The 26,581-nt window shown below is 33.2% G+C and overlaps 1 protein-coding gene across 1 annotated transcript; it reads left to right on the plus strand.

The window, feature by feature from the left end:
• The first annotated feature begins 7,056 nt into the window (after nt 1-7,056).
• Nucleotides 7,057-24,965, plus strand: LOC113401807 (facilitated trehalose transporter Tret1-like). The gene is made up of 8 exons (XM_026641863.2): nt 7,057-7,216; nt 14,022-14,251; nt 14,629-14,799; nt 18,490-18,642; nt 19,414-19,540; nt 23,460-23,695; nt 23,970-24,170; nt 24,572-24,965. The coding sequence occupies exons 1-8, from the start codon at nt 7,132-7,134 to the stop codon at nt 24,833-24,835; spliced, it is 1,467 nt and encodes a 488-aa protein (XP_026497648.2). The 5' UTR covers nt 7,057-7,131; the 3' UTR covers nt 24,836-24,965.
• The last annotated feature ends 1,616 nt before the right edge of the window (nt 24,966-26,581 follow it).

Genomic DNA, 26,581 nt, shown 5'->3' on the forward strand with positions numbered 1-26,581 from the left:
TATATTTTGATTTGATTTGATTTGACGGATTGTGTGCTATAAGTAAAGCCGCACGTTCAGCTAGTATTTAATATTTAACATCCATGCAAAATTGGCACACACATATATAAGGCCTGTCTGTTTTATGAATAAGGACCTGATAAAATTCTTCAAATTAATATTGTAAGATTAAAAAGTGTGATGTTATATAAACTCGAAGAAAGCTTTTCAAGTCGAATTACCATTCGCGTTATACGAATTTTACTCGATTAATCAAAATCGGGTAACATTATATCAAAAACTTGTAAGAAAAAATAAAATAAACATAAAGGCCTATATCTTATGAAACCTAGTGGATAGTAAAACTGGTTTCGAAAATCACAGGCTCAAATCTGGACGATCATAACTTTTAATACGTGCTAAATTTGTGTTTGTAAATCAATCATTCGACAATATGATAAAACATCGTTAGAACATGAGAACCTATTGATCTTTGTCTGAATCAGCGAATAGCATAGATACTGGGCCAGCTCAGCTCAGTTGCAATAGTGAAAAAGGTGCATACGGTCAAGATTGCACACGCCTTCGAGTTCGCTGAAAAGATAGGAACAGCAAAAGATAGAAAGGATTTCTTGTAAGAATTTATAATTTTTTGACGACCTCCGTGGTCGAGTAGTGTGTACACCGGTTTTCATGTGTACGCTACTCTGATGACGGGTTCGATTCCCGGCCGAGTCGATGTAGAAAATGTTCATTAATTTTCTATGTTGTCTTAGGTCTGGGTATTTGTGGTACCGTCGTTACTTCTGATTTTCCATAACACAAGTGCTTTAGCTACTTACATTGGAATCAGAGTAATGTATGTGATGTTGTCCAATTTATTTATTTATAATTAGAGAAATAAATAAAAACATAGAGTTTTGTTAAGTAATTAAACATAGCCCTAAGAATTTCAACTCTTAAGTGGCATTGGGCGGGGCACATTGTTCGAAGAACCGACGGCCGATGGGGCCGACGAGTTCTCGAGTGGCGACCATGGACCGGAAGACGCAGCGTGGGTAGGCCTCCCACAAGGTGGTCCGACGACCTGGTGAAGGTCGCGGGAAGCCGCTAGTTGCGGGCTGCACAAAACCAGTCGTTGTGGCGATCTTTGGGGGAGACCTGTGTTGCCAGCAGTGGACGTCCTTCGGCTGAGAGATGAGATGAGATGAAGTAATTAAATATATTATTAGTCTTATTAGCAAAGAAATATGTATAGCCTATTCCAATAACAAGAAGACAAAACCAAATAAACAAAATATGATATTTAATTGACGCGATATAATTGGTCGAGATCTTAAATAATCTGTGCTACTCTTTATGAACGTCAACGCTGTTATCAGAACTTCGAAAGTAAAATTTAAGAGGACGTAAGTTAAGTGGAATAGTTTCGTATTATAAATAAATAGCGACCCGCCCCGGATTTGCACGGGTGAAATGCTGACACTAAATATACTACAGAATATCTTACAACGTTTCACAGCTTTTTTGTCATTAGACAATACAAACCGCTATGTGCCTGCATTTTAAATCTGTAATATTTTCGTAAATATTCATTTAAATTACATGCTGTAAAAGGTCATATTGATCTATATTAAATGCACAATGTATTTAAGGTACTTAATTGGATAAGGATTAATACTGTTTTGATTAAAATCCCTTCGAAAATAAATCATTATTTCTCGTAAATATTAAAGAATAAAAAATGGTTTTTGTGGGTTATCCCTAAGAGATAGACATATACCACCAGGTACCATTTTAAAGTGTACAATACTGTAGTACATTATTTTAATCTATCACGTAGGCTTCAGCCAGCGTTTGCAATGTAATACATCGCTTCAGAAACATCTAAACCTCATATAAACCTTCATTTTGAATCAATCTATCTATTGAAAAAAAACCGCATCAACATCCCTTGTGTACTGACAGCGGTAAGCGACTTTGTTTTATAATGTACTGAAGAATTCGTGATAACGATCTATTAAGAATGTTAGTAGTGCCAAATATAGCTGAGCTATTAGCAAATTACATGGAGTACGTAAATCTAAGGTCTGTTTATCTTAATTCATTTTTCGATTTTAAAAAGCTACACACAAGGAAGTAGAAACCATAAAAGAAAGAGGTGCCATAAGCGAGCGTCTTGTCGTTTGTCGTTACGGTATATGAATCAGGCTTAACACCAAGAAGCCAAGATGTTTTACGCTAAAATTAAAAATAATAAAAAAACTATAAAGAAAACATAAATGTTAATATTAGTGTGCGCGTCTTTATTAGCTACGAGGTGAATAACCTGTGGTGAGGCAGCAAAGCGAGATTTAGGTATGATCCAGTTTCCTTTCATATATTAATAATAGTTTTGAAGAAGCGAAAATAAGGTAGGTATTCTAAAAATCAGACAAATTAATGGTAAGCCGTTTTTATATAAATTTCTGTATTCGAATTTCTGGCGTATATAAAATCAAAGTAGGAGCAAATATAAAGATAAATTCTTGTTACTATAGTAAAAGATCTTACTGACCAACAATTGAAATAAAACGATAGATTTTCAAAAAAAAAATACTGGCTAGAAATACGATAGATATATACTCGAGTCAGAATATGCTCAATAAATTAATAATAGATATTTCTAAAATTATTCAAATCTCAACCGATTAATATTAGATTATGGTAAAGTCCCTATCATTTTCCAAGAGGAAAACATACTTTAGACAGAAACTTAATTAGCATATTTAGAACTTAAATATTCACAAGAACTGCAATCATATTTTTTTCTTAACCACTGACGTATAAAAGTGCATGACTATGAAATATTTGTCTAGTGATGAACTCTGTTTAGTTACCTTCCTCAAACATGGATGGATGTCAATTACATTTTATTACTAGATATGTTCCAATTTATACCATGCTTGGTACTTTTCACTTCAATAGGACTCATGTTTATATAATAAAAGCCTTATTAAAAAATACTCTACGATTTAAATAATTTAACTTTTTTAATTTAATTTTATTGTTAACAATTAATCGCATTTAATAAAAACAATTCATCAAAAAACGCGCGAATAGTTCTTTTTTTATTTTAGGAAAACAAACAATGAGATGACACTTATGGCATAATAATATATGACGGCGCATGGTGCGCCATCTTGTTTGTTCATACTGTTTGGAAAAGAGTGTCAATGGGAGTTGAACGGCGCTCTAATGAAGCGTCGCGTACGTGGTGCGCGGGAAATCTTAAATGTAACTGTCGATCCAAGATGGCTGCCACGCTACCATCGACGCGACCATTAAAATATCTAAATTCAATTCAAAGTTGAATTATGGTTAAATTTTCATCCGTTTTATATTTTATTTTGTTTGAACAAAGAATGTTGTTTAACTAAAAAAGAACCGCGTGCCTAAAAACCTAATTAAATAAAAACTAAAAATATGTCGAAACTAAAATCATTTGACAATAAAAAAACTTAAATGATAGACGACTCATATCAGGAACATCTTGATGTTTTGTGTTTATTAAAGTTGTTTTAATGAAAAAATACATTTTTTATTTTTTTAACGTAAATATGAAAATGTGTGTCCCAAAACCGATTTTATATTTCAACAAGTATTTAATACGGAATATTTACCATGTTTTTTTTATTTTTATTTGGTGGAGCTCGATATTTCGACATTATCTTCGAACGTCTTGTTCACGAATCTCGTGAATGTTGTTTAAAATTTTATATTTGATAACTAAATTTGGAAGATTATTTTGAAGTCGATTTGTTTACGTCGCATACAAATTCGATTGACAGTTGTGTCAGTCATCAGGAAACAATAAAACATAATAAAACGACGGTCAAGGGTATGTTTGAGGGTTCAGTATAAATTGATCTCAATTAGTTACATAATGCACTGTTTATATAATATATTGGAATACATTGTAATAAAGACTTCTTATATTATTTAAACGGGAAGAAGAAAAAAATTATTCTTTTGTTTTTTTTTAAATGTTTACACGTTTCAGAGTACTACGTGCTTGTACTGGAAATAGAATACATGCATGTGTGTATACCTTCATATATTTGTGTGTATTAAAAGAATCTGTTCCAATCCTACTAAATATCGGCAATTAGAACTATATACTAGAATAGGTAAACAGCGTAACGGCAACGAATACGTTTCGATTCGATTACGATAAATTGACAAATTGTTAACAATCTAGTACACGATTTATTATTAGTATTTTATTTTAAATCATCGATGTAAAATAATAAAGAGCCGAGATGGTCCAGTGGTTAGAACGCGGGAATCTTAACTGATGATTTCGGGTTCAAATCCAGGCAAGCACCACTGAATTTTCGTGTGCTTAATTTGTGTTTATAATTCATCCCGTGCTCGGCGGTGATGGAAAACATCGTGAGTAAACCTGCATGTGTCTAATTTCAACGAAATTCTGCCACATGTGTATTCCAACGACCCGCATTGGAGCGACGTGGTGGAATATACTCCAAAACTTTTCCTCCAAGGGAAAGGAGGCCTTAGCCCCGCAGTGGGAAATTTACAGGCTGTTTATGTATGTTATGTAAAAATAATAAAAAATATCTCTCTAACGTATTTGAAAGTTAATAAAAAGTACATTTTTAAATAGTATTATTCTAATGAATAAATATATTGCTTATTCCTTTGACTTATGTACGCTTAATCATATCCAATAACGACGAAACAGTATCGATTTTAAATTGATTACGTATAACTGGCTAGGTGATTCCCAATTTCGTCTTATGTTTTCCTCTCACGTTTAACGACTGATAACCTTCTGTCTTTGACGAATCGTTTACAATCAGTAATGAAATAAACATTGCTCTACCGAATGAAGTAGGTTTGTTGCTGTTTTTTTTTTTTGTCCATTACCTATGTTTAATATTAAGCAAAGGATATTTGAATTCAGCCTAACAAATACAGATAAACAAAAGCGTAATTGTAATGCAATCCCCTCCTTTTATCAATAGAGAAAAAATAAACTGGAATTTCAGATAGGTTTATTTATTCCGGATTTATGTATATAAGCGAATCCGAGGACCGAAACTAGCAAAGTAAATTTTGATTTGATTTGTTAGTGTTGTGTTGTTTGTTTTGCGTAATTATATATAATTTTTTAAATAATAATAATCATACAATAACAATAATATATGTAATATAATTTTAAATAATTAATCATTGTATATAACTTTCTGAAAGATAATTTGTAGTTCGTACTCTCCTTGGTTCTTACCCACCCTGATATGTTATTAACACAATGTTTTTAATGAAGACATTTTATCTTATATAGGATGCTGTCTGTGTGAGATAAGAATGTTTACGTGTGGAGAAGGGGATTCCTCGAAGGGGCAGTCTTTTCTTCATCTTAACCCGATGTCAGACATACTGACAATAAAAAAAATAATGGGCATGAACGAATATATTCAGCATACAGGCAATTGCATAAATTATGTTGTATAAGATGTCAAATCGCTTTGTTGGCAATGTGTCATGACGGAAAACAGCATGACGTTTTTATGACGTCATGCCCGATGCCACAATCAATTTGTATGTTCGTCGTGTACTTCGTTGCTAAATATTATGAATATAATATATATATTTATATATTATTATTAGTTTTATTTTCATTTCAAAAATTATCAAAATAGATCAGTAACATCTGCTTCGTCTCGTGACCTCGTGATCAAGAAACAGCCAAATAAAAAACTATTTCTTTGAATCCCTAATGTTTAACAAATAGATCGTAAAGAAAAGAGAATGATATAATTCTACAAATTAATGAACTTTTACAAATAATTCTTCGGATGTCTCGTACTGGCTTAATGATTATATCGTAATAATGGCGTTCAATGGCCACAATGTTAACGCAAATCAATTATTGTGCAAATAAGCAACGTTAAAGAGAAAAGAAAAGAACAAAAAAGTTTTTATGCAAGTGCATTGTGCATTCAGCCTAAATATTATATTTTAATTATTTTAAGAAAAAACAAATAATATATTCCGAATTGTTTCCTTAATATCTTCTTATCTCTAAAATACGATATTAATATATATTTATTTTACACATATGTTATTGATTTTAATATAAATTATTAAATCCCACCCAGTACTCAAGGTTGAGAAATTGATCTTTTTTCACTATGTTTAGTTCTTGTAATCGTCCTGACAGCTGCAGTCAGTGCTAAATTGATATCCAAAATAGAGCATAGTTTTATATTATACATACATAATCATGTATGTATGTGTTTTAAAGCCGCAAATCTTTAATAATTTGTTACATAATAGCATAGAAACATGAAAACGAGTTAGTTACGAATTATAATTAAGTGAACACGAACAAAATATTGTTGAATTTTTCTAAGAAATATTATTATAACCGTGCGAGATAGCAGAGGAAAATGTCCAACTGATTCTCTTGGGATTAACTGACCATACACGAGTATACGCAAGGCTTAGAATTATTTTGATTAAGTTATATAAGCTGTGGCACTATATTTTTATAAAAAATTTTTTTAATGTTTTTTCAGTATAATCTCTATACTAACATTAAAAAATCCTCGGAAATATTAAAAAATAATTAAGAATATAAATATATTCTATTATTTATATATTTTACTGATAATTTTATTATGTGAATCTAATTGCGTCGTATGAGTCGATATTTTTAATTTACTTTTAATATGGTGAAGAATCTTTTAAATAAAACAACTTTTTTTTTTTATTATTTCCACATTTATAACACTAACTTATATAATAATATAAAAAAAAATTAAACATACATTAATAATTTGTAAGGGTTTGTTTTTTTAATTTTCAACTATTAATAGAATGCACAGATAATAAATAATATCAATTAATGTAAGCGAAAGCCTGCCTTTATATAAACCGCGGGAACACTTACCTGGCAGTCAATACGGATCGCCGTGGTGCTGATCACGAACGCGCGAAAAACGGGAATTAACGTTCTAAATTCAAAAATAATGTCGGTTATTATATATAATATAAGGATCTGATAAATATTAATTATTTTTCAAACTAATTATTTTGTGATAGAATAATTTTTATTCTAAAATTTGGCTGTGAATATTTTAAAATATGGTGAATAAAATGTATAAGGTGACACACGAGAAATCAGAGAATCATGGAAGCAAACATAATCAGGTGCTCATGTCCATAGTCGGTAAGTGTAACCCATACATAACCTGCCTTTTAACGTCTCTATAAAATTTGTAATTTTTTTAACATAAATTTAATATCAATCAAATTTTAATAAAATAAATTACAAATACTCAATTCTTAAACTGAAATTGTTTCGAAAATAGATTTTATTAAATTCAAATTATTTCATTATGACTTTTAGTTTAAACACGCAAGTTTTGCCGCGCTTTTCGGCTTTTATAAACAGCAACATAGGCGATAACCGGATAAAGTAGTCGTATTTTTTTATCTACAAATAAGAATATTGTTAATAATAAAAAAAAATTATATTGGTAGGTATTAAGGTAAGATTAAAAATTATTTCTCTTTATTTAAATAATATACGTGCTTGTATTCTGCTAACACTTAAAACAGCGAATTGTGAATTGTCTTTTGATGTAAAAATATTACTTAACTTATTTATTTCATTTCATTTTCAGTAGGACAACCACAGTAGATACAATATCACATAAAAAAAAAATACATTTCAAAATTATCTCGGGAAAATGTTCTACTATTATTAACACAGGTAGTCTCACCATGAGACCTCCGTGGTCGAGTAGTGTCTACACCGGTTTTCATGGGTACGCCACTCCACGAGGTCTCGGGTTCGATTCCCCGCCGAGTCGATGTAGAAAAAGTTCATTAGTTTTCTATGTTGTCTTGGGTCTGGGTGTTTGTAGTACCGTCGTTACTTCTGATTTTCCATAACACGAGTGCTTTAGCTACTTACATTGGGATCAGAGTAATGTATGTGATGTTGTCCAATATTTATTATTTTTTTTGGGGTACATGTCAGTCACCTCCTCGTGGTGTGCCCTGGGCAACGGGGCCGGCTTGAGCTTGCTCGTCGGCCGCGGCTAAGACTGGCGGGAGGGATGCCGCGGGGCCGCTCCTGGTACGTCCCTGATCGGCGTCAGGGCGGACCATGTGAGTGGCCTCGTTGGCTAGGAGGGAGTGGGAGGGCTCGCTACTCGAGCCTCCCAGGTGTTTTACACCGGCGGTCAGCGGCGGAGCCTACCATCTTATCCGCCGCAGGGCGTCAGCTTCGTTGACGCCCAGCCTCCAGTGGCGGACTCGGGGGAGTTCGCCACATTCCCACGTGGAGGATGAGGGGGAAGGCGCGCACTAGGCGCGCTTTCCATGAATATTCAGCCGCCTTACGGCGGCTGCCGCTGGTGGGGTCGCGGTTGCATGCCCTTGGCGATCCCGTTGCCTCACCACTCGGCGGCATGGTGGAAACCCGAGGATGGTTTTAGTGGGTAGGACAGGGCATTAGCATCAGCGTGCCCTGGCACGGGGCATTAGGCCCCGGTTGAGTCCCACATACCCGTCCCGGTCCCCCGACCGGGCGGCATGCGTAAATGCATTTCCTCCTCGTTAAACAAAAAAAAAAAAAAAAAGGTAGTCTCACCATGCCCTATCACATTACACAATATTTATTAAAAATATAAATTAAACATAGTCTATGATTACAGCTGAGAATTATAATTTTTTTTTTTTAAATATTACATAATAAATAATAATAAATACAACCAATAAGATAAACCATATGATTAGAATTAAGCACAAATAAAATTCTTTATTTTTCGTTTGGACTGAGGGCGGTTATCCTGACGTATGTCTAAATCTTTTACGTGGTGATGTATAACAATGATAATCTCGATGTGATGGATTTTGTTCCTAATTGCATTCTATACAGTCTGGTATAAAATAAATCACTCGTATTACGGGTATTATTGCGAGGGACGTTTAAGTAGAATATTGATAAAACCGGACAGTCAATATTATTGATGAATAAATAAAATAAAAACTTCATTGACATTATTTTTCGTCTATTCTCCAGACTTTGTATATCCTTTTTCTTAACATTTGTTAATATTCAGGACCATTTTATTCTTATCACAGTATTCAATTAATTTGCATATATTTTCCTATAATAAAACAAAATTAGAAAATTGTTTAATTGCTCTAGTTAATTTTAGATCATCAGCGTATAAAATCATGTCACAATCCTTAAATATTGGTACAATATCATTAATATATTGAAAAACTTATATAAATCTATGGTCTAGAAAAACACTGTTAATTAAAAAAAAATTACGAGAACACATTTTTGGATTTAATTTTAAATCTTTGAAACATTTTTGGTAAAGTAATGTGTCTGTATTTTAGTTAGGTATTTAGCCATATTAATATTCTTCATTAAACAGAGACGACTATTTTCAGAATTCACTGAAAATAAAAAACGTGTCACTAACTAACTTTATACACTACAGTTACAATATTACAATCTCTTAACAATTTTGTGTACGATCTATTAAAACTGATAGGCTTTTTGTGCTGTTTTCCAACTCACTGGACAATTAAACTAATATCACTTAAATTATTTGCCCAGCTTCCTTGGTAAGACTGTGTTACTTAATACGTTTTATATTCAAATTTTGTTGAATGTTGAATATTTTTGGATATGTAGTCATGGGGCGAGATGGCCCAGTAGTTAAAACGCGTGGATCTTAACCGATGATTAAACGCGGGTTTAAACCAAGGCAAGCATCATTGAATTTTCATGTGCTTAATTTTCTATTTATAATTCATTTCGTGCTCCGTGAAGGAAAACATCGTGAGGGAATTTTCACAGAATACATTCAGGATCCAATTGGCATTACCGTCAAGATTAGTTGCAGTAATATACCGGTTTTTTACGAAAACCGAATGAACAGCTATCGACTTGAGCCTGTTACAATACTTATAATTAAGAAAAAAAACGAATACTAAACTAAACTCACATTGGTTATAAAAGGGCAAAAGTTACTGGAGGTTACTCAAATTTAGATTAATCAATCCATCAAGATCTTTTGAAATTATTTGAAAAAAAAAACTTAAAGATATTCAAATAAACATGCACTTAATATGCTGTGTTTAACTTATCATACGAAATCTGTTTGCTTAGCAAATACGGATACACTTCTGAGCAAAATTGTTTTGATACGATCTGTAATTAGAGTTAAACTATAATTGCGATCTGTATTTAAAATGTCAGAAAAGCTCTTTTTAATAACAATGACATTATAGTGTATATTATAATTAAGAAACATTCATTAAGATTTTTTTTATTTTAATTTAAATGTATAATATATCAAAACTATTAACAAACTGCATCGAATAAATAATACTGTCGTTTATCTTTAGTCCTTCAAGTGGAACAGAGTGGCAATTATTAGGTCGTGGTTATTTTCATCCACAAAATATTAGTACGCTTAGGAATAGTGTTGCATATCGATAGTCCACTATCGATAGTTAAGGTGTTAGCGATAGTATTAATAGTCTATCGATAATATTGTCACGTGTCAATACTATCGATAGTATCGATAGCTGCCCATGAGCAATACTATCGATAGTATTGCAAAAACCATTACTTTTAACCTAAACTATCGATAGTCCAAAACTATTGATACTATCGATAGTATCAATAGTATTGCTGCTGCCAAGAGTATTGCTTACAGAGAGCTAGCGATACTATCGATATCCTGAATAGTTTTCGAGGTCAACTATCGACAGTCAAACTATCGATAGTCCTGCAAAGCTGCTTAGGACCTGGGTTAAGGCTAAAAAAGTAATAGCCTTGCGAAGTCTGAAGTGACAACATCAAAACCAATATGAAATCAACTGGTTTGTACCGCTGGGACTGCAATGGTCAGGATCTTACGAGTTTATATCTAGATATGATAATGGGGCCAATAATTAAACATGCATGACTAAGACTAATAAAACCGCTAATATTCTAAAGAACCGAGGCCGCTGATAGACAATTTCGCTGATATAAGGGCGACAATTTGTATTAATAAATGAAAGACATTTTTTGTTTTTATCTAACTGAAAAATCTTCTAAACATAAAACGTATACCAATATATAATTATATTTGGAAGGCGTTTTTACTTGTATGTATTAAAAGCTTTGTCTAACGCAATATCTCAAAGGCAGTTTTTTAGGCGTTCTATAGTTGCTGTTTATTAATTTTTGATTTGCGCTATTGATTGTTGTAGAAATGTTAACACGGGATACCTTTTAGTGTCCAACTTCAGTTTTTTGTTCGTGTTGCTGCCTGTGTTTGTATTTTTTCAAAATTGATCAAACAGACCGGCCTTTAAAGATGATTTTCTATCTCATTGAATATAAATTTTAAGACATCATGAGTCCGTCAATTATGAGCCATTAATCATCCACGCTATTGTTCAAGGGGATTACGTATTGTTATTACAAACTTATTTACATGCAACATTTGTTCTTGCCTATATTTTGGTTAAATCTTTTTGAATGAATGTGTAAAACTTCCTCTTATTATAAGAGGAAGTTTTATACGAAATTTTGTAAATATATAAAAACTTTTTTATAAAAGGTTTTGAATTCATTATGTACTAAGATGTTATGTGACCTAAATAATACATGTATATATTACTTATGTATATGATTATGTTTTCCTGCTTATATATTTAGATTTACGTACGGACAAAACCCTTTGACGTTTTATTTTTAGCTAACACATGACTAGGAACTTATAAAACGTAGATACGGCATTCACTCTGTAATATTATTTATTACGAATTACGATATTAAATTAATGTGCTCGATTATAATGTAAGTTAATGTTCGCTATTCTAGAGGGTCAGGGCGTACTAATCGATCTGCATGATATACATATATGATGAAATATAAAGAATGAACAAGCGTAGGATGATGAATTAATTACGGTATTGATTACATTTGACGACCTCCTTGGTCGAGTTGTGTATTCACCGGTTTTCATGGGTACGCCACTCCGAAATTTCGGGTTCGATTCCCGGCCGAGTCGATGTAGAAAATGTTTATAATTGTCTATATTGTCTTGGGTCTGAGTGTTTGTGGTACCGTCGTTACGTCTGATTTTCCATAATACAAGTGCTTTAGCTACTTACATTGGGATCAGAGTAATGTATGTGATGTTGTCCAATATATTATTACTATTATTTATTATATGATTGAGTCCAAACGTACTAAGGGAAGGTGGGCTTTATGCCCGCTGGTGAAGAATAACATTGTGAGGAAATTTTCACGCGTCTTATAAAAAAAATCCACCAATCTGCATTAAAACAGCATAGTGGAATAAGCTCCTAACGTCCTCCTCGAGAGGAGAGAAGACCGGAACCCGGCCGTGGAACATGAAACTTTTACTTTTTTTCTTACTTTAAATAGGTTAAAATGATATACAAGTTTTCAACATTCTATTTCAATATTGAAACGTTACGGATATTTTTAACTTTGCCTATTAATAAATTTATACTAATGTACATGTTATTTAATAATTTGCAGAGGATAAGCGTATATTTATTGATTTTCAGTTAAACGTTCTAAAATATATAACTAGGTATAAATACATAGATATACAAAACAAGCTTTTTATTTTCATTGTCTATTAATTTTAATTAAACAATACTGATTACAGTAAGACGCATTTGCTATACCCACAATTACTGAAACGTATTCAATAATATATTAATTGACTGAAGTAGTAACCTTTTTATGGAATTTTAGTGTTTTATTTCATTAAATCAATTTAAAAAAACTGCACTTATCTCCCATAAACTCTCTTCGCAACGGTATGCAAACTATCTAAACTCCGTGAACTAACAAGAGTATAATAAACAAAACAAGAGTATAATAAATAAACATTGCCGAAATTAGACGAAAAATTTCGATCGTAACTCTTGCATTGTACTCGGTACCATTCGAACCAGCTACATTATATTCAATTTAATTATTGAACATAAAGGTCCTCATAAAACCTTTTAGCAATTTAATTCAATAAAGTATTTCGATTCATGTCAACAAAAATTAATATATATTTTTAAAGTATTGTTATAATAAGAACTTGATGTTGAATATCTATAATACGTTATAAAATCATTAACACTGTTTGCCTCATCCATAGTATAAAATGTTTCACACTTCAAGTGCCGTCTAGTCGTAGATAGATCGTTGCCAAAATATTTAATTTCTCCGTATAAATACAAATGGGTGCAATGCATTCTTTCAATTAATTATAACAACACACGTCATAAATGTTTTATATTTATTCGAAGTTATTAAATATTTAAAAATTATGAGATTTTTTGTTGATTAAAGATACTCATCACGTTTGTCGTGTAATAACGCACACATATACAAGTACTATCTGGCTTTAATATACACGTGTATATGAAGTGTCCGTGTGTGGGTGGTGGGTACAAGGAATAACGAAAAGTATGCAAAGATTTAGGTGATTGATTCCTTAAATCTTCATATACGGAAATTAAGCGCGACACCGACTCACGACAAAGCCACAAGCTGAATTCATTAAATTGATAATTTTAATACTTCGTATAGCTCGTATAAATCATAATAACTATTTGGGTATGTGGAATTATTATGACGTTCAATATTAATCGATCTAAATGAGGTGCGCACGCGATCGTTTGTGATTTATTTATTCGATAAGAATAATACGCTTATTTACATAAGAATTATTTATATTAGGTCAGTAAATAAGAATATATAAGTCAAACTGACTGCTTCCGGTCTAGTAGCAAGCTATTGCCACTGAGCAGCTTGTAGTAGAGTTATTCTGTGAGTAGGAACTCGAAAACCACCACAGAAGTAACACTCCACTCAAAAGTAAAAAAATAAGTTTAAAAACCCTTACCGTTTGGTTAATACTTACCGGAGCTTGGTAAATAAGTACTTCTATTATTGAGATTTATTTTTGTTTCAGTATGCATGCCTATCTTAGCCTATGGTACCGCTATGGGCTGGATATCCCCCAACAAGGCCCTCCTGATGGGAGACTCGTCGCCTTCAAACGGACCTCTATCCGAAGAAGACGTATCATGGATGGCGTCAATCATGTTTATATTCGCCCCCATCGCTGTATTTATATATGGGGTAGCGGCGGATAAGTTTGGAAGAAAAAACGCACTGCTTTTTGCATCAGTACCAATATCGGTAGGACGCTACGATTTTTTATTATTTATAGGTGATAAAATTTGCCACGTGATGATAAACAACCATCCTGTATACAATGACGTCATCTAGTTGACAAAAAGAGAAGTTGGTGCATGGCATTGGTGCCATGGAAATAAATTTTATTTTCTTTCTTTACGTATTATTTTAATTAATTATTATTAATGACCTTGAATTAATTACCAAAGAGACCAAACCAATCTGCAAACAAACTAAATTATATAAATTACATGTACATTAGAAAACCTAGGGCTTGAAAATTAAATTAATTTTGTTTAATAAAACCTAATAAGACCTAAGTGTGACAATAAACATCCAAAAAATTAAAAATAATCTACGAGTATACTCGGTTGTTTCAGCTCGGTTGGGCGGTGAAGCTGATCTCCGCGAACCCCATTGCATTGATCGGTGCGCGAGCACTGATTGGATTCGGCTCGGGAGGAGCTTTCGTGGTCTGTCCGTTGTACGTCAAAGAGATTAGCGAGGATAGTATACGCGGCATGACCGGCACCTTCGTTATTTTCTCACAGGTATATCATTTATTTTATTGAATTACCAAATCAAATCAAATCAAATCAAAAATCTTTATTCAATATAGAAGTGTTTACACTTGCTTATTGATTGTCAAAAATCTACCACCGGTTCGGAATTTAGCACCTCGGACCTGAGAAGAACCGGCGAAAGAAACTCAGCGGGATATTTTTTTTTTTTTTACAAATTAGATAAATAAAAGAACGTATTCGTACGATAAAAATTGAATGAAACTCCATTCTAAATCTATGTACGACAAACCAGCGATGCGATCCTGTAAGAATTCACTGCCAACCGATTTAGTGTGATAAGCCATTGTGATACGTATAACCTATAAATTTTCCAATTATTATAAATCAATTGTCATGTCAAATATCACATTCTGATATTACGCGGTGTGTTTTGAGTTTCTTTTTATAGAGTACCTCTACTATACTTTGCTGGAAATAATACTAATAACATATGGCGTTTCGAGACCAAACACTAAAAAACAATCAAATAGGTATGTTTATCAACTTAGCAAAGGGGACTGTGCGGGGAGCGCGGCGTTGCCGTTTTAGAGGCTGTTGAACTCATTTTACAAACGGTGTTTCAGTTTGTTTTAATTTCCATGTGAATTATTTTGTTCGAAAATTTAACTTTTTTATTATTCGTCTATTTCGTTTTATAGCCTATTCCAATGAAAGTAGGAAAAAAGATAAACAAACCTTAGATTTACGTATTTCATGCGATTCGCTAATAACTCAGCTATGTTGTGCACTATTAAGAGTTTATTAATTAATTTATAATACAACATTATTGCACTTAAGCACTTATTTCCACTTTAATTTCACTTCCAAAATTCCGATAACAGTTTCGTAGACGTTCAAAACGCCATTTTTTCGAAAATCCATAGTTAATATCATAGATTAATCAAGCTCTCGACCAATGACATCGCGTCAATTTGCTGCCGTATGTTGTTTATTTCGCTTTTCCCTGTTCTGATTGGAATAGAGTATACGTCAACTTTAGCAGCCTTAAATAATGCAGCCTTAAAATATAAACGAGTACTAACCGTCCTTTCATTTACTGTGATAGCTTCGACGCCACTGTATATGTACAGTAGATCCGTATCGATAGGATCGTTTTTAATTAATCGGCTCTGATCGATTTTAATTACTGGATCCGGTGTACTGTCCTTTAAAGGGTCAAAAACAATAAAAGAGGATGTAAAGGTCGTTTATTATTTTATGAATAAATCCATCATAATTTTTCAGTCGGGTGTCTCATTAATGTTTATTTAATCTATATCAAAATCAATATCAAAATATACTTTATTCAAGTAGGCTTTTACAAGCACTTTTGAATCGTCAGTTAACAAACTTCTTAAAGTAAAGCTACCACCGGTTCGGAATGTAGATTCTACCGAGAAGAACCGGCAAGAAACTCAATTTAAAGTTATAGATGCCTATCCCCTGATCCCCTAGATCCGGCCGGTTGTGTGTGAACTCGCTACAAAAACAGACGCAATAGCCGAAAAAACGTATAAAATAAAACTGTGAAACCGGCCGATGAGTGAATGTAGCTTATGCACACGAATATGCAGAATTATATATTAAATCAATCAAAATAACGTATCACGTACGTCGGCTTTCAAATTTTTCTCAAGTTATACGACTATATACTATTGCGTTTTTATAGAATAGCTATACAAGTTTTAATTATTTTATTCAATAAAAATATGGCATATAAATGATAATTATTTATAAATAGAACAATATTTGCCTAAATTAAACAATGATCATCGCTTTGTATAAGAAATTCTCTGACAAAAACATTCGCATTTTTTCGCGTAGTATCGCGTGTGCAGACAAATATTTTTAAAGTGTTCGAAACGGCCAGTTTTCCTAAAAAGATTGAATTCGTTTAAAATAGGTTTTATTCAATCGATAACAAACATGAACAATAAAAAAATACACCGTATCTACGTTAGATTTTGTACGATCGTTAGAATAAATCTTGTATAAAAATTTCCTCTTCAGTTGAGATGTCCACCACTCATGGTTAAAACACCAGCACGGCTTACGGTACGTATAGGGTTGTCAAAAGTTTTTATTATTTATTATTAACGTTCATGAGGTTTTAAATTTTGGGAATATGTCAAATTGTTAAAAATTAGTAGTCTGTGTCTTAATCACATTGCCTTTTATCAGTATATATTATATTTGATAGTTCGCTTCAAAGAGTATACGATCACTACGTGTACGTTTCGGTCACGTCGGCACATCTCAAGGGAGACCAGCCAACTATACAAGACATATTACAGTACGCGAGTGTGTGCACAAACAAGTGCACTCTCTATTCCCTCACGCTCATAATCCTTTGGGACGGAAAATAGGACTCAACCAGAAAGAGCACAGGCGCAGGATCAACGGCTTCACGCGCTTTCCGAGGCACGGGATTTTATACACACTTTCAACATCCAGACTTAGAACTGTGCTCTGCTCGTAGCTCAGCGGAGCTCTTCTCGGGTGGCGAAGGTGATATCAATCCCCCCCCACTCCTCGGTATTGTGTACCGTCTGAAATAGGAAACGTGAGGCCCCCACCTCACGCGTCCACGGCCCCAGGGTCACGTCCTATCTTTTAAGCCCCGGACGTCGGGGCTGTAGGAGGGCCAAGACGACGCCTTCATGTCTAGGCACTAGACCAACGAGAAAAAACTTTAATAATAATTACATAGTCATTTAGTAGTAAAATAAGTCTTATAACTAATAATAATAATAATAAACCAAATTATTTCTTTTACTGAATCCTTCAATATTATATTAAAATAATAAATAATTTACCAAACATGACTTACCAAGATACAATAGCTTAAATGTACTTAGGTATTATATACCTACAACCTAATTGAATAATTGTTATTGCAGAGTAAATATAGAAATACCAATAAAACTTTACCGCAGGTATAAAAACAATACGTATACTTTATTAATTATTGAGAATTGAAAAAAAGTTTTTACAACATCGATTAAGTTCTGGAAAAATGATTGTTTAATAAATAAAAAATAAATATCACATTCTATTTCAAGAGTATAATAATTGACAACCCTAGTTCAATACTTCATCAATCCAGGAAAAATAAACTATTTTCCTTATAGATTCGTAAATATCGTTTGATAACATAAGCGTCTAGTGTTGTTACAATATCGTAGTCTATCGAATATCGAGCACGATTCTTGAATTAATTCAAAATAACGTTGTAAATGTTTTTCTCATTTCTAATGCTTTCATACAAAGATTGGAAATACTGCGACGGGGGTACTAATACTTTAGCAATATTGTCATCCGTATAAAGTAACAAGGAACAAATTCCTAAAAGCGCGTGGGAAGCTTCTACGTCTTTGACAGAACATTCTAGTAATAATACCAAAAATCAAGATGTTAGGAATATATGATATTAGTCAAAAGTAGTAAAATCTCGTTGTCTCTGATTCCATAATGTTTCAACTACGTAAGAAAGCTATGTTAGAGTAAACTCTGTAGTAGTGTTCAGTATATGTATTGGGTAAATAATAATCAGAGAAGAAACTAACTCAATAGTGATAATTATCCACAAGCTTGATGTACCGCTACTGCTCTTGATTGAGGATTTGTCTGTCTGTTTTTGTTTCAGTACTAAACTATGGAAAAAATATTACTCCACAGACCGTTGGTAATCTGCTGGTGTTCATACTGGGTGACCTCCTCCCATTCCACACGGTACTATGGATTCTACTGGCAATACCACTGATACATTTCTGCATTTTGCTGCGGCTACCAGAAACACCGTCCTATCTCATCAAATGTGGCAAAAACGAGGTAACTCTACTTGTATTAAGGGTTTTTTGCAGGATATACTATAGTGCACGAGTATGCAAACAAATTTGCGTTCCCTATTTCCAACCTCTCATCATCAGGGTCGGATTAATTATAAGGCAGTTGTCCGCATTCAAGATTTTCTTATTCCTCGAATGAAAATTTATTTTGGATGTAACAAAACTTTAATGATCATATATCTAATTGCTTTGATTCTTTACATCACATCGTCAAGTTTAAGTACATTTCGAAACAAATTCATTTTTATCATTATATTTTGTCTAATCAGAAGTCACAGCGTGAGGAGATTTTTTAACGAAACGCGCTTTTGCATTGCATTTTGCATTATGAACGCATATATTTTTGGAAGTATGTTGAGTGTATGGGGATTTCGAAATGTGCACTGCCTATGGGCTATTACAAGTGCATTGTCTAGGAGCTCCGAAGTTATTAATATGCCTTCTTATAAACGACTTTAAACCGATCAACGGCACCAATGTCTTTACATGAAAGAATGAATATACATATTTTTTTATGTAATAGGCAGGTGGACGGGCAAATGGACCACCTGATGGTAAGTGGTCACCACCGCACACATTGGCGCTGTAAGTAATAATAACCATTCCTCACAACACACCAATGCGTCACCAAGCTTGGAAGCTAAGACGTCCCTTGTGCCTGTAATTACACTAATAGAATATATGATGTTTGGGTTGTACCTATACAGATGACTTGCACGAAGCCTTGCCACAAAGAAAATATGTTTATTTTTAGGAAACGGCAAAAGTTCTAGGCTGGCTTCGCTCCGTTCCTCACACAGATAAGGCTATCAGTGATGAAGTAGACAAATTGATCATCGAACAGACGACGTGTGAACCAAAATTTTCGCCTAAATTATTATGTAAGTATCTCAAATCTCGACTATTGCCAGTCCAAGACACCGAAAATTTATGTGTTTGTTTATTGTATTAATGTTATATATCTTCATAAATTCTCATAAACTATTTTTTATTTCTTTCATATAGACATTATTCAATGTTTTGAGAAGAATCATTCAATATTTAAACATCTCAGAATTTATTTATTATTGAAGCTTTACCGTAGACTTAATTTCGCCAAAAAATACGCTTATTCGTTCCATTTTAATAATCCCTGTAATTTCCTTTTGACCTGTTAAGAAATTTGCTCCACTTTTTAAGAAAATGTTTGCAGAAAGATAAATATTCAAACACAACCGTTCTAGTTTCCTCTTGATAAGGCGGATGTAGAAATATTGTTTTCAAAACAGATTTATTGTTTCAATTGGCGAAGTGATCTCTGGTCGTGTCCTTGATATTTGAGCCCAGTCATCATTTTCAATTTGCCAGCCATTCAATTTTGTTGCTTCTATTTGGTGTCAGATGCCGTTCTGGGGGTCAATTGGGGTAGCAAATGCGTCATTGACGAATATAGAACGTTAAAAAAATGATCATGTAAATAATGTCATCTCATTGATTAGATTTTGTATCTCCTATATGTGACAGGGCGCCAGATGGATATGTTTGAGAAGGGTCTATGTTGGAGGACAGTTTATACCTTTAATAGTAGTGAGACTTGATATTAGTAGTAGTACATATGTTGTTTTAGTAAATATATTTTGGTTCACTACATGATATCCTAAATTAGAGGAGGTACGATGTTATGAAGAATGAATTATAACATCAGTGGCGGACTAAGAGGGGGGCGGAAGGGGTGGCCGCCCCGGGTTTCCAGTCTTGGGGGGCTCCCAAATGCATCCGCGTTCCCCTGATCAAATCCTAAACAAGACTAAGAATGTGCTCAGTACCTACATAATTTCATCAAGATCAAATCACTAAACTCTACATCCATCTAGACTTTCTACACATAAACATAAATAAATATATATTATATTTATAAGTGTATACATAAACACTTATGTATACACACAGATGTAAACTGAATATAAAGCTTATAAAACTACTTTTTTTTTAAAGCTGTGGCCTAATTCAGCTTTGCCGCCCCGGGCCTCTGAGGGGCTTAGTCCGCCACTGTTACCTTATTGGCTTTACACTTATATATTTTCTTTCTTATGATTGACATTATACATTAACTAATACTTGTGTTCGCACTGTAGTCGAAATTTTAAGTATAAGTTAAAAGTATTGGACAACACCATATACATTACTCTGATCCCAATGTAAGTAGCTAAAGCACTTGTGTTACGGAAATCAGAAGTAACGACGGTACCACATACACCCAGACCCAAGACAACATAGAAAACTAATGAACTTTATTTCTACATCGACTCGGCCGGGAATCGAACCCAGGACCTCGGAGTGGCGTACCCATCAAAACCGGTGTACACACTACTCGACCACGGAGGTCGTCAAATTCGACGATATCAATGAATCATTATTAAGAAAAACATACATTTATGATTTAACATGACTCGAACGTTATCAAGGACTAATTCTCGTCAATATATAAGCTGACAAAAAAGTTAAACTAGTAGCCTATTTATATATAGGTAAGTTTCAACATTTATTTAATGAAGTGGATAGAAAATAAAGTATCAGCCTGTAAGTTGAATTTTAAACAAAAAATTAAGCTCATGGAAATTATGGGCCTGGACTTGAACCCGCAGGCATCGGGACAATTTATTTTTATATTTTTTTTATTTTAACTGTGGTTGAAATAATAAATTATTGATGTCTTCTGTGAGGATATTATATACGAGCCCGAAGTTTAGTCCGAAGTTAACTATTCGTGTTAATACTCATAATACTTAATAATAAACCGTTACGGATAGTGATCACTAAATTAAATTTAAATAATAATTAAGTTATTGGAAATTACAAGTTATCAATAAATTACAGGCAGAGTTACTTTCGTATTTACAATATTATAGATGGCACTGCTCTCTCTTAATTTGATTCAAACAACTCATGCAAAATGTCATTCTTATTAGCGCAACAAGAGCAATGAATTGAAAACGATACGATACTGTTAACATGAATTTAAGCTGAAGACTTCAAATTCAAACACGGGAAACACCGCTAAGATTTCATGCGCTTAATTAAAGGCTCAAAATATCGTTAGGTAACCTACAGCGTTGGATGAAATTACGCCACATGTGTACTCTCCATCAAGATACAAGCAGGGATTTACTGGTTTAAAATTTTGTTGATTGAAATCAAATTTTATTTATGTCCGTGCTGATTTTTTTTAATTTGCGATTATTAAATGTCAATGAAATCAATGAAGTGAACTTACTTTAGATATTAAATCGTCGCTTGCCGCCATTTTGCTTACCAAACTTGAATCAATTTAAATTGTAGTCATAACATGTTCAAACGCGTTTTCATGTTTCTGTTATTGTGACGAACATTTGTTGCACAACACACACATAGTAACGAACCGTATGAACTTCCTATAAATATTGAGCATGAATGATAAATAAATGAATATAGGTAGGAATATATAGGTAGGAAATAAAATATACACATTGCTTATTCAGATAAAAATATATTGGCAAGAAACTCAGTAGTTACTGTTTTCAAATATTTGAAATACAAAGTTACGTTTGTTAAACACATTTATATATTAAATATTCCACCTGAAATGCAACAAGTTTTTATTATCTATATAATCTTGTGTTGAATAATATGCTTTATTTAATAATGTGTCTTTAACAAAATTCAAACTTTTAAAAAATATATATATTTCTATTTATGAAACGGAAAAAAGTATCTGCGGAATTTTATTGTAAAAACGAAAACCTTCGTCCGGGAAGGATTTATTGACTTTGCAGAGTCGGAAACATGGCGTTATAAGCTTATCCTTTTCGTATCCTCATTACTTCTCGTTATTGTGAATACATACGTAAGATTGTTGTAAAAATATTTTTATTTGTTTCATTCCTGTCAACCTTTAAAATTTGTGAAGTATCGTCATCAAACAACATATTATTACAAATACCTTTAACACAAAAAGAAAGACCATTTATATATATTAGAAATAGAAAAGGAACTAAAATTGATCTTTGTGGAACACCAATTTTTTAACGCAGATTCAGATTCCATTAATGAAAACTTGTTGAACTTTTTAACTTAAGTATGAAAAAATGAGATGAAGAGCTCTTCTATAAAAGCGTTTCGTGTTCTACACAATCAAAGGCTTTTGATAAATCGTAGTTCAAAGTTAAATCCATTAGTATTCTGTGATTTTTCCCATGCATCATAAATATGTTTGAGTTTTTGTTTGTTTAAATTGCTCGCTATGGTAAATAGTATTTGTAACGTAATGAAAAAAATATTTAAAATATTAAGATAGAAGTATAGAAATAGACCTGTAATTACTAGGATCGCTTCTATTTCTAGATTTAAAAAGTGGTAAAACTTTACAACGTTTTAACAAGTTAGGAAATTACTGCTATATACGGAGCAATATCATATATGATGTTTTTAATTAATTTTAGCGAAATACATATGGGGCGTCAGTTTTTTTTCAATATTGAGTATTTTAAATACTTTCACGTTTCAAATGGACAATCAGTAACGCATTTAGAAACATTATTATATAATTATCTAGCTTTATCTAAAATTTCCACCAACCCGCATTGGAGCAGCGTGGTGGAATATGCTCCATACCTTCTCCTCAACGGGAGAGGAGGCCTTAGCCCAGCAGTGGGAAATTTACAGGCTGATTATGTTTTATTTATGTATCTAAAATTTATGATTTTAAGTGAATTGTTATGTTGCTGATCCAAGATAACACCAAGTAAGTATTGCTCGATTTATCTTTGAATTATCTTGTTGTAGTTGCCGATAAAACTGCACTTAAAGCATTCTGGGTGGCGCTCATAGTGAATCTCACCCGAGAGTTCTGCGGCTGCATTGCTGTTCTCGTATACGCCAGCCACATATTCGCTGAAGCGGGAAAGGACCCCGACACGAGCATCGCCCTCTCTCCCAACAAGCAGTCGATTTTGTTAGCTGTCGTCCAGATTTTTGGATCGTTTTTGGCGTGCCAACTCGTGGACCGCGTCGGGAGGAAGGTCAGTAACTGGATCGTACATACAAGCTAATTATATCGAACGTAAATAAGATTTACTTTAGCTGCGTTATCAAGTTTGCAAAAATCCTATCACGAATCGTGTCATCTGTCCGCACTCATGGGCTAATCTATACAGACCTATAGTATTCCTCTCGTCTGGTTCGAGAGATCCGGGGTAGATACAGGCATAAGAGACAAAGGAGCGTAGCTTAGTAAGCGGCACATCGGCACATCGGCACTGGGGCGACTGAGGCAAAGCCAGTCTCCGCTTGCAGCCGCTGCTGGCGGTGACGAGCGCGGCGGCGGGCGTGAGCCTGTGCGCGCTGGGCGCGTGGTTCTACGCGCGCGGCGCGGCGGGCGCGGCGGGCGCGGCGGGCTGGCTGCCCATCGCGGCGCTGTGCACGTGCATCTTCGCGGACGCGTCCGGCCTGCAGCCGCTGCCCTTCGTCATCATGACCGAGATGTTCAGTTTCCAGGTACGCCCGACGACTGTTGCTCTCATGTTTACATAACTAGACCCGCCCCGTTCGCATGTCCTAGTAGATAAAATGATAGTATGATGTGAATATAGCATTCAGGAATAAAGTAGCTTTCTACAAGTAAAACAAAATTAAAATAGGATCTTTAGTTAGTCCGTAGAATACCCCCTCGAACGAACAAATTTTACCTCTTCATAATATTAGTATAAGTTGAGAGATTTTGCTGCTGACAGTACCTTGATTGAATCCTTAATATGAGATTAGGTATATCGAGATATTACACAATTCGAAGAAATTCAATATTGATTACAAAAATTTGAGTTTTAACGTATGTACTCACATTGTTAATAACGCTAAGGACTTTTTTTTCAAATTAAAAATTATTATTTTGTTTACAGCTCCGCGGTACGGTAGCTACTTTAATAATGGCTATATCTTTGGGAACCGACTTTGCACTTCTAAAACTTTTCGCTCCACTAAACTCCTGGATTGGGTACCATTCAACCTTCTGGATCTTCAGTTTTATCTGCTTAGCCAACGTGTTCTACCTCATCTTCTGCGTACCGGAGACGAAAATGAGAAGTCTAGAAGACATTTACGCTGATCTAGAAGGTAAGAAGAGAAAGAAGAAAGAAAACGTCGTTGAAACTAATCATGTATAGTTCCTTTATTTTAAGTTAAGTAGGTACTTGGTTTTGCTTGTAAACTGACTTTTAAATTCCATAGAGAATAAATATAGAATAATTTATACTTATATATATTAATACATCATAATTCGGATGCAAAAAATACAAAAGACAATTAAAAGACTCCGCCTGTAATAATTAAATAAACGTCTAAATTATTATATTTAAATAATAATCTAAATTAAATAAATAAAGTACTGCTGTTGAGTAACGACTCAGGTGATAAATCCAGAGATAAAAATTATCAAGAATCAGATGAAAAACACTTGTACGTCCTCACACACAAACGGCCTGGAGGAATAAATCTCAACCCTACTATTCAAAACATACAATTGTTGGAAATGAGACATTAACAAACTGTTAATGAGCTATACAGATAGAAGCCCAAATATTAACATGCTTTATGTTACAATCCATCAAAATAAATATAATGAATTGTTTCTATCTGTTTCAAATGTTTTTAAATAGGGCCTTTGGAAACTGTGTTACGCAGCTGTAAATAAGCAGTAGGAAATTATAACTTAGGTTGAATTGGAAAAAATAAATTCTTTAAATACTAATTTTAGTCAAAATATATACGATGCGAAATATATAATCGTTCGCTAACGGTACTCCAATCTGACACCTGGAGTACCGTTAGCAGCGCCAACATCAGACAAGATCAGTTGGTCGTAATGCTCCATTCTAAAAGATCCTCATGACATTTGGAACGGATATTAACATTTAAGAGCGCTTATTCCTATTGCCGCTTCTCAGTTTCTGTCATTTTTAAGCTCGTGTGCGTGTAACTGCGTATACGCAGTCTATTAAATTATTTATTCCATATATTTTCTAATGGTTTTATTTTCAATAGAATAGAAAATATTATGACATAATCATAATAAATTACTGAAATAATTATAATATATTGGATATACACACACATAGTTGATATATAAAAAATAAAAATTTTGAGTAAAATATAAAAATCAAGTCACTCATAGTAACAGTAAATTTTACGACGCGTACTATTTCTTGAGTAATTTTATTATCAAATTTTGCCGTCAAAACTACTATACTTTCAGGACACTGGTAGTCTGATTATAAATGGCAACTAAATTATGAGTTCATAAACGAATACAATAAATTAAAGACAGTAAGATTTTTTTTTAAATTTAATTAAGGCTGTAGGTTAAAGTACCTAATTAATGCGTGGTACCTGGTTCTGAACAAACAATAATTGCATTGAGAAACCTCCTTTTTTGAACTCTCTTTAAGTGTATTGTCATCGGAAAAATATCTTTTTTTATAGTTGAAAAAGTTTACGTAAAACATGCATGTTTAACAAATAATTTGTCAAATATCAGTAATGTTTATTTAGGATTATTTTCTTTGGTTTCTATTAAAAAGAGACTAAACCATTGTAGTTTTTTTAACTAACTCATAAATATTTGGCTCACATTCCCTTTCAAGTCTCGTGAAAACGGCTAATCCGGCATAAGCGCTCTCAAGCTTTATATAGTTATGATAAGTGTATAGTTCGTTATAAGGCTGCTTTCAGATTATCTGAAATGCTGATATTTTGTGATAATAAATTTTAATATAAAATTTTATTTTATTTTCTTCCAAATATTATTAATAATCAAAAAATTAGTTTAAAAAAATAATAATTTCAATGTACTACTTTTGTTCTTTGTTATAACTAGTTTCGTGTGAACTATACAATTCTATAGAATAAAATAA

This window comes from Vanessa tameamea, chromosome 25 (genome assembly GCF_037043105.1).
Source record: "Vanessa tameamea isolate UH-Manoa-2023 chromosome 25, ilVanTame1 primary haplotype, whole genome shotgun sequence".
NCBI classification, from domain to species: domain Eukaryota; kingdom Metazoa; phylum Arthropoda; class Insecta; order Lepidoptera; family Nymphalidae; genus Vanessa; species Vanessa tameamea.

Bases quoted from the DNA above. Each gene is read 5' to 3' on its own strand.
- LOC113401807 (XM_026641863.2), top strand. From the start codon at position 7,132: ATGGTGAATAAAATGTATAAGGTGACACACGAGAAATCAGAGAATCAT. The intron at 7,217-14,021 runs GTAAGTGTAACC...TTTTTGTTTCAG, and splicing joins GGTGCTCATGTCCATAGTCG to TATGCATGCCTATCTTAGCC. The intron at 14,252-14,628 runs GTAGGACGCTAC...CGGTTGTTTCAG, and splicing joins TTGCATCAGTACCAATATCG to CTCGGTTGGGCGGTGAAGCT.